Genomic DNA, 9,825 nt, shown 5'->3' with positions numbered 1-9,825 from the left:
AACTGATTCTCTTTCTGAGATGGTCTTTCTTAACAGCTAGGTCAAGGATAGGACTGATGGGTTTTAGAGGGCAGCATGAGGAAGAGGGGGGATTTCTTCTGGGAACTGAAGGAGAGCACATCAGGACTTGCCCAAGGCAAGGCAGTCTCCTTTCCCTGCCTGCTGGAATCTCTCTCTGAGATCTCATCCTTAGTATCTTGTCTGATTGTCACTAAATCTTCTAATGAGACAGATCTCTCAGGGCTGATGTTCATAGAAAAACTATAGGAATGCAAGCTTTCTCCCTCTTTTCCATGTTTTTCTGTAGAAATACTTTCCATGTGTACTCTTACACAGACGGCAGTGGCAGCTGGATCGCTGTTTTAGAACGTTTATCTCACCTTCAATAATTTCTAAAAACACAAAACTGTCCAGGGGAATATTGTGAAACCAAGTGTTCTGATGATCACTCTGGCAGCGTTTTGTATTGTTTGCAAACAGATTGGACTTTGGGGAAACACTCCTCACCTTCCTCACTGCGGGTTTTCTCCTCTCTCCCTGCTGCACGAGAGTTGTTTTTCTGATTCTTTAAGCCCCTTTGCTTTTTTTAGGCAACCTCCAGATATCTGATACAGTATATAATGAGGAATTAGGTTCCATTACACGAAGGCTTAACCTTCTCGAAGAGCATTCAGCGCTTGCCAGTAGTCATCAATATTTAACAGCTGTTGTTATTATGAAATACTTCATAGGGTAATGCGGCTCGTCTGCTCGCACGCAAGGGTTTGAATGGGCGCCAGGCCCCCGTCAGAGCTGCCGGGAGATTGACGGGCAGCGAGGCTTGCGTGACAGTGGGGCTGGGGTTAGTCAGCACTCTGCCTCCTCCGCAGCAGGGTCTTCTCCTCCCCCTTGCCTCCCCTTCTGAAGGGTTCCTCCGGACGGGGAGGGGTAGGGGCTGGGGTCTCAGGGGGGCGAGGTGGCCCCACCAGCTCTGTGCAAGGGCTACGGGGAGAGGAGGGCTGCCGAGCCGTGGCATCTCTTTGATGCCCCTCTCGCGTGCGGGGCAGAATGGATGAGGCTGTCTGTGAAAGGGGAAAAAGGGTTCTGAAAGAAAGAGGGGACGGGATCTGGAAGGCAAACAGTTCGGGTTGTACCTTAAATAAATGTCATGCTGTACTCGAGAAACTTCAAAGGGCAGTCGGATTTCAAAGCGTCTCTTAAGAAGAAGCAGACTGAGAAAACCGCTAAGTTGGGAAGAAAAACTTTGCATTATTGCTAGCATAATTTCATCTGGTGTTCTGGTAGCCTCTGCAACGGGACTGAGCACCATACATCTTTTATTCAGAGAGTGCATTTCAGTGCTGATTCCTTTCCTGAAGCGTTTGTGCAACCTGTATGTCGTGGCATTTCAGAGCACAAACATCCCTTTCATATCATTCAGCAATGTGTAATAACTCTTCTTTATGTTGCATACTGTTTAATTTCAGCGTGCATCTAATGGGTGCTGTCATTATTGTCACTCCGTGTTCTCTGTAACACAGCAAGAGGAAACAGACCATTTCAGTTCATGGCTGTAGGTTAGTTACGCAGAATTGCTCCTACCGAGTGTTTCCTAGCTGTTTTGTTTTGTTTTCTTAGCATTCAGGGTAACACGCATAGCTGATTCTTCCTGCAGCTTGAAAATCCAGGAAGAAAGACCCTGTTTTCACTTCCTTTCCACTAACAGTTACCAAAAGTAAGACTCATTTTCATAAAGCAGCATCTCTGAACCTGCAAGGCACATTCATGTATTTTCATCTGCCCAATTTAAGAAACAGTTTATCCCCTGGGCATCACTGGAGGTAAATGGTCTCACAGGTACTCTTCATAGAAAGCCTTGAAACTGATACGCCTGCATCATACCAAGTATGAAGAAGACAGTACTGTCCTCTTCTTACACCTCAAATGAATCCGGGCAAGGTGTCCAGATAGGAAACAGCATCCCTTCACTACTCCCTTGTTGCCTGTGCTGTTGCTTGATGCAGGTAGCCTGAGCACCGTTAGGCCCCCGGGGCGGCTGGGGTACAGCTTGACCATGCATTAGTTTGTTACAGTGCTTAGCTTGGCAGGTAATTTTGGTGTTTCCTGAAGAAAGAAGGTTGTGCTTGTGCGGCAAGAGGTACAGAAACACTGTGGAGAGTGCAATCCGATGGATTTTAAAAGTACAGTTTTATGAGAGTCCTGAAATTTCCATCCCTCTGAACTAAAGACTATTTTGCAATGAATAAACGTTCTGTTATTTCTGGGGGAAAGGGAACGACTGGTTTCATGATGCTTCTATAGACTTTAAAGTGTCAGGCAGTTTTTTCTCTTCTTTACAGTATTCCAGATTTGGTTTTCAAGCCAAAGGGCTTGCAAATGCAGATAGTGATGACTGGAGGCTCAGAAGAGATCTCAGCTTTTTACAGTGTTCAGGGGAAAGACAGGTTTTTCTCTTCTTTACAGTCTTCAATATTTGGTTTTCAAGCCAAAGGGCTTGCAAATGCAGATAGTGATGCTCATATCAGAACTGGAGGCTCAAAAGAGATCTCAGCTTTTTACAGTGTTCAGGGGAAAGACAGTGCAGCTGTGAAGGGCTCAGCAGCACCGTCTCTGACAGCCCCATACTCCATTCAGACAAACTTTTCATCCCTTTTGTGGATTTTTTTTCCACACATTAATTATCTGTCAGTACCAACTCTACAGTATTTTTTGGTTTCCACTCCTTTCACTGCTTTCAAATCAGAAATTGGAACAATGTCCTTGGATCTCTGACCTTTCTTCCAGGAAATCACATTGGCTATTTTTCTTCATTTTTTCTCCCTCTTCCTCCTCCTCCTAGCCCCCTTCCCCCCTGCCCTGTATATTTCCACAGTGGTGTCCTTCTGTAGGACAAAGCATTTCCAAACTTGCGGGCTTTTCATGTTGCCGTGTTGCCTGGGATCGCACCACGCTCACTCGATGGCCTGACCTGGCGAAGCTCTCAGCCCTGGTACTTGTATTCATCACCCTATGGTATCAATACGCTCATTCATCTTCTTTGGCAGAACAGCTCCATCTTCTGTTCCGTTCCGTGTGCTGGAAGTGCAGGCTAGATTCAGTTGTGCTCAGAAAAAGGTCTCTGCTCTTCCTCCTTCCCACCTCTTCAGCTTGACGGTTTTGAACCTAGTAGGTGACTGCTCTACGCTGAATTGCTGACAAGCTACTTGGAAGAGTTGCCTCTTCCATAGACAACAATCCAAGGCTCCAGAAAGCTAAAACTTTCCATTTTTCTTATTGCCTGCAGCATTCATCAGACTGCCTGCTTTATCAGGATTTGTCTTGCCCCATTCTTGATACATTGGAACTCCAGCAGCCAGAAGTTTTCCCCTCAGGTCACTGAGTCATCCTTTGCTGTTTGTTATTTTTTAACTTTCCACAGTTTGCTCCTCCCTGCCTACTACAGACAGTACTCTGCGTTCTCCGGCCTTTCGTTTGTTTTCCTCATCGTAGGCTTCACCTTTGCTCCAGAGAGCCACCATTTCACGTAGTGTCTCAGCCTCATCACAGCTGTGTTGGCATCAGGGCCCTGGCTGTCAAGCTGCCGATCGCAACCGATACCCACTTTCCTTCAGTTCTCCCACTTCATGCCTGGTGGTGACAGGGCTATCGCTAGTCTCCTCTGTTTTCTTTTCCCTATTTTTCTGCGTAGTCAGGTAACATCTGGAAATTTCCCCTCCTCACCCCATCGTGTCCTGCTTTTCCTCGTCCTCATCCATTTTGGAAACCTGCATGGTGTGCTGCCCTTCGTGCTCTGCTTCCTCCGGGTGAGAGGCTGGTACCAGCAGTAGTATCTCCTCTGCGCTGTCACTGCCCTATCACCCAAGCCCTGGGTGGACTAACGGTATTTCCAGCGCAGGGAGGCAGGACAAGAGTGAGCAGTGGCTCTGCTGCCCCACGTGTGAGGAACAGGCGTCCCTGTCTCTGAGGAGCTTTTGCTTCTTGGCATGAAGGGCGTCATCCCTCTGTGTCGGTGCCACGGGTCTCCTTGCCGCCCGGGCCAGGGAGCACGGTATGTTATGAAATGGACGTGTGTGGCCTAACATACGGGTAACTCTAGCCGGCAAAATAACATTAAAATACTTTCCATTTGGAGATGGAATTTATAGTAGCCAGACGAGCTGCGGAACAAACATCTCTTGTGCTTCTGCTGCTGTGTTTGTGTGAGCCTGAAGGCTAACAAACAGGCAGGGAGCTCTGGCCTGCTCAGTCGGGTAAAATAATAGTTTCCACTAACGGTGAAGTTTGAACTGATGGAATTTTCACAACACCAAACGAACACATCAAAAAAATAAACCTTCATTTCCTTTCACCCCTCCCTGTCTGTCCTTTAACCTGCACAGAAGCTGCAAACCGCTGTGTCAGTAATTGCAAAAACGTCTTTTCTTAGAGGAGAAGATCTGGAAGAGGCCATTGGAATAGGGGCTGGGCTTTTAAAATTTATTGTCATGAGCGTCCATACGTCTGTTCTTATGGACAGGCGTAGCAGAAGGCTTGGCTGACCTGGGTGTGGGAGGACCTTTTCCAATTAGTTCAAAAGGTATAGCAAAATGAAAATGCAGACTGAGGAATCTGTGTGTCCCACTCATGGCAGCTTAGCTTGCAAGTCTGAAATCGCAAAGTTGTTTTGGCTGGAAAACGAGCGTAGGGATCTGTTTCAGGCAGCTTGGGATTTTCCTGATGTGTTTTCCCATGCCCAGGGGAGGGATTTATTACATCTTATTATACATTTGAGAAGATTGCTTTGGGGTAATGACCGACATTATCACTAGCAGCAAGTATTTACAATGTAAGCTAAAAAAAATCACGAGTATTCAGTCAATGTGGTTCTGCTTTGCCTTCATCTGTTGTAAAACATTGATGTATCTTGCAACAGTCCCTCACTAGGCATTGCGTTGATATGGGGTCTTGTACAGCCTTTTGGAAAGCACATGACTCCATTTTGATCATATCCTCAGTCATTTGCAAAGAAGATTATTCAATCCATTTAAAAATTTAGACCTTTTTCTTAATTTGGTATCTTACTAAAAATTTAAATCCCATTGTCATGGCTTTTAGCAACAGGCTCAGGAGTATTAGAGGCTTGCTGGCTGTCTCCCCTTTTTTTTCTGATTTGATATAAACTATTCTTGTCCGTCTCAACCCTTCTTGGGGGTTTTTTTTGGTGTTTTTTTTTTAATTATTAACCATCCCTGGCTGTGACTGCTCCAGCTTTCCTAGAGCTGGAAGGGACAATATGTATCAGTGTCCCAACTAACCCCAGCTCTCCCCTCACATTCTCTCCACAGAAGGGAGAACACACTGAAAACGGAATCTTTTTGCTATGGGGATATTTGTACGACCTATCTCTGGGTTGGGGCAGAAAGAGTGAAGCTGACTGCTTAGTTTTTACTGACCAAATGATAAAGGCAGGTTCCTGTCATACTCCGTTCCTGTCATACTCCCTCGATGATCCAGAAGCCCCAGTATTAAGTGATGTCAGCCTTCTCAGAAATTCTTTCATTATCCCCAGAAATGGGATTGTATTTCAGAGATTTTTCTGTGGGATATATCACTATGAAGACTTTAATCTGAGTATTCAAAGATATTTCAGATCAAGCAATGAAAACCCACGTGCAGGAGGAGCACTCATCAATTTTGACTCCCATGCAAGTTATTATTATTAGGAAAAATATATGCGATTTTAATCTATACTGAGAGATTTTAATTAATTTCATGTAGTAAATGACCTGCTAAAACAATATTTAAATCCCTGTTTAAAAATTAAACCATTTAAGAATATTCCCTTGAATCTTACAGTCAAGCTCAGACTCATGGAAGTGAATAGGTTAAAGTGAGACTGAAAATAATCTGATGCCAAGAGAGTCCACACTGAAAATAAGAAACTTACTTCAATCCCTTGTCTTCTGAGCTGTATAGGCATTTCATTATATTGTCATAATACATATTTTTATAAACAAAACAACTTGCTAACTTTCTTTTGTTTCTTTCCTGTGGGTTTTGGTTGTTGCTTTATGTAGAGTACACTAATGGAAAAAATATGTTCAATAAAAAATGTGATAGATATTTCATATAAAAAACATCTGGACTGCCAAATATGTATCTATCTCCCTCACAGCAAAAGAAAGTTGTCAGTAACTGAGATCCAGACCACAAAGACATTAACTCCCAATTAAATCAATGCAGGTCAAGTGGCTAAATAAGAATTTTAGTTTAGCGGCCCTAATCATTATGATTTCTAAATTGATAATAACTCTTTCCAACAGCCATTCAAGAAAAGCACTTTAAGAAGCAAGTTGGCCAAACAATAAAAGAAGACAATATACCTAACAACACTGCTGTACAAGAAGGTGGACTTCTACTAGAAGTGAGTGAAAAAATCTGTCATTTCTGGCTCTAATTTATTCATTTTGATGATATATTCAGGTTAATGCTTTGTGGCAACTTTGAACAAATGGTTGGTCTTGGTGGGGGTCATTCAAGAATTACACTTGTGGGTGCTTCTTGCAAGACCAAAACTGGCAGTTGTGATAGTCCCAGTCAGCCTCTGATTGGGCAATTGTACTTTGCACCCTTACATCCTCGAAATTACCAGTGATCTCCAGTGGGCCTGTTCACAGTTCTTTTTCACTTGGAGTGATAGCTGAGGCTTATTTTACTTGGCCCATATTTTGAAGGTGCCTAAAGGAGCTTTCTTGGTTTCTGATCAGAGTTGAGATTATTCTGCGCTATTTTAATTTAACCTACTTCCTCAACTCTGCTTGGAGGGAAGCCGTGTGTGCAGAAGTTATTCCTTCTATATATTTTTAATCCCTTTAGGATGACTTTATATTGGCAGGGCAGCATAAAGGGGCCATACTGTTACTGAGAATTGGATCCATTAATCTGGATGAAGAATTAATACTGCTGTGAACTACTGAACCAGCTAGAGCACAGCGGTCCATCCCAGATACATCTGCATTTTGAACACATGATGTAATAATGCCTTCTATACACTGAGGTCCTTGGAAATTCCTATGTGATTAAGGCTACATATGTATAGTTGTTTTGGATAGGGTAATATTCATGGTATAAAAATTGTGTTTTCATGACAGCTCTGAGATGCATGCAAATGTAAATCAAATTATAGCCTCCAGGAAATAAATGCTGTATAATATTAAAGAAAAAAGACATTCTGTCACGGGATCCAATATCATAAGTTGTTCAAGTCTATGGCATGGAAACTGGAACCCTGCTTTCCTTCCTCATAATACTTTAGAAGATTTTAGTTTTGCATTTCACAGTAAGTTACACGGAGGCATCTGACTAGTTAGTGTTAGTGCACAAATGAGAATTTTGGCTGTCAGGTAATTTCAAATAATGAAATTATTTGCAATAATTTTCATTCTTAGTGAATAGGGGCTACAGGGTGTACAATAAATGATAAATATGGTGAGTATAGAATTTTTCATGAGGCTCTCCTATCTTTAGTCTGTGTTTTGCTGGTTGTATATTCCGTGGCCACAAGTTACAATCATTAAAGGTCTTTGAACAGTAGCCCTACTGCTACGAGCACATGGAGAGAGCACAAATATGTAATTTTAGGTAGGTTACAAGAGACTAATATTGCTGAATATGCTAGCGGTCTGCTTACTGGAGGGTATATAGGAGCCACAATTCTTTTGAACAGAGGGGGAGATTTTATCCTGGATCATACTTAATGTGGATCATTAACTGGATGATTAAATGCATGTTAGTAAGAATGTATTCGATGAATAAGTGCAAGTTAATATGAATGTATTCTCCAGGCTTCATTTATGGGTGTGTTTGACCTAGAGTAAGATGGTGAGTTTTCCTTAGGGCCTGCCAGGAATGTTCCCTGGGGACTGAGTTTGGCTCAGATGCTCATTCGGTGGCCATGGCATGTGAAGAAAAGTGGTGTGTTTTGTTGTTCAAAGAAATTCACCGTGTTGGTTATTAGGGACTGTGGAGTTTTAACTAAATAGTCGCATTTGTGATTCCTTCCAAGGAGAACCAAAAGTCTTGCTGGTAGTTGCTGTGCTTTGTATATTGACTAGTGAATCTGGCCACTTCATTGACTCTCAAAGGATATTTTTTGGTGGTCAAAAGCCACTTTTCCTTTTAGTTGACACCACCTTGCACTGTGCAACCTCTCCTAGGTGCTTTATATAATACAAACCAGAATAACCGGAATTACCAAACTATGTGTGAATAATACTGTCCCTGACTGCAATGTTAATGGAAAACAGGGGATAATTACATTTCTTTTCTTAGTGGATATGATCACTGTATTCTATGTATAGATAGAATTATGGAATAACAAGAACCCTTATTACTGGTAAATAATTTATCTGTGACTCTGGAGTCTTAGAACAGTGCAGTACTTCCCCTTTCAGCTTGAAAGAAAACAATGGAATTAGGCTGTCTTCAAAGTATGTTTAAAATGGTTTTTTATTTCCAAAGGCCTCTGCCACAACATGTGTTTTCTATTTAAGATTTTATAGGGATTTCTTACAGCTATAATCAAATAGCTTTCATCAGCAATAACAGAATAAACAATGATACCAGTTTATCAAAGACTTTTTATGGAGCACGGCAGGTATCTAAATAAATCATTGTCCAGTGTTTTAAGATCACTTCTTCTGGATAAGAAAGTCTTTTCTTGCCATCTTTGTTTCCCTTTAGAGGGAAGACAGACAAAGTTCTAAGAATCAAAGTCCAATTTTATTAATGGCCTTTTTGAGTATACCCTATTCTTGCAATCTGTGCTCTCCTTGGAGACTTCAGATGCCAAGTGTCTGACTGCAGTAATGATTTTTAACTTTGTCCCGTCAAAATTTTTTCCAAGACAGGTGGTATTGCAACCCTTGTGCCACATGCCTTCTGGCAGAAAAGGGCTATATTCAGTTTATGAAGCCTGTTACCAAATACTTAAGGAACACTGGGCCAAACCCATAACCAGAAAAATGGGAAAATAAATTGTATTGGCAGTCAGTAAATCCAGATAGAATTTATGGGGTGATGGGGTGGAGAAACACAATAAAATGGTGTCTTGGAAAAATAAGAATGAATCACTGGTGGGTATCTAGGCAATAGCCTTGATTGCAATAATCATCTTGTGGCTGTTAGCCACCTCCTCCTCTTCTCCCCAGCTATGCTGTGTCCAGACTGAGAGTCTACACTGTTGTGCAGATAATTCTTCATCCCAAATGCATAGTATGATTTTCCCATGTTATACTATCCTATAGGAAGAATTAAATGTCTGTTGTCAAGAAGGAGGCCTTCTCTGGACTTGTCTCAATGACTTGCAGTTGGGCAGTGGCCCCATCATCACCACTGACACTGCTTTGTGTGTAACCATCCCCATTTTAGCAGCATCCAGCTAAAATTGTCACTTGGACTTTATTTGCCTCACAGTTGCTCCTGCAGGCTTTCTGCTCATTATGAAAAAATCAGTGCTGTTCGAATTTCTGTCTCAACCCATTCTGCTGAAGGAGGTGTCTTGATGTCCTTTCTCTTCTTCGTTACGTCTGTTGGTCTTCTATTCTGCTGCTGTAGGCTGCAGCGTAGGATTTATGTCATCTCTGTTCACAGATGTACCGAACATAAGTCTTTCCGGTGTGAAAACGGGGGTTTATATCCAAAATGTCACAAAAATCAAAAAGGAATCTGGATTAAAAAGAAATCCAGGTAGCTATCCAACAGATGCTAAAGGAGTAAGACTGCCTGGTTCTGTCAAGGCCCATCTTGCTCATGAATACAGATAGAGGCCAGACCTGGCTTGTTTTG

General features: G+C 42.3%; 1 protein-coding gene across 1 annotated transcript in view; it reads left to right on the top strand.

Annotated features, from left to right (window-relative positions):
* Positions 1-4,788: 4,788 nt before the first annotated feature.
* The window catches only part of AHRR (aryl-hydrocarbon receptor repressor), a 29,054-nt gene continuing 24,017 nt past the window's right edge, over positions 4,789-9,825 (top strand). Inside the window, exons 1-2 of the mRNA XM_010155822.1 lie at positions 4,789-4,825; positions 6,303-6,403. Coding sequence (XP_010154124.1) covers positions 4,789-4,825; positions 6,303-6,403 — 138 coding nt within the window. The remainder of the gene's footprint in view (positions 4,826-6,302; positions 6,404-9,825) is intronic.

Source organism: Eurypyga helias, unplaced genomic scaffold (genome assembly GCF_000690775.1).
Source record: "Eurypyga helias isolate BGI_N326 unplaced genomic scaffold, ASM69077v1 scaffold45430, whole genome shotgun sequence".
Classification (NCBI taxonomy): Eukaryota; Metazoa; Chordata; class Aves; order Eurypygiformes; family Eurypygidae; genus Eurypyga; species Eurypyga helias.
This window is presented reverse-complemented; position numbering and strand designations above follow the sequence as displayed.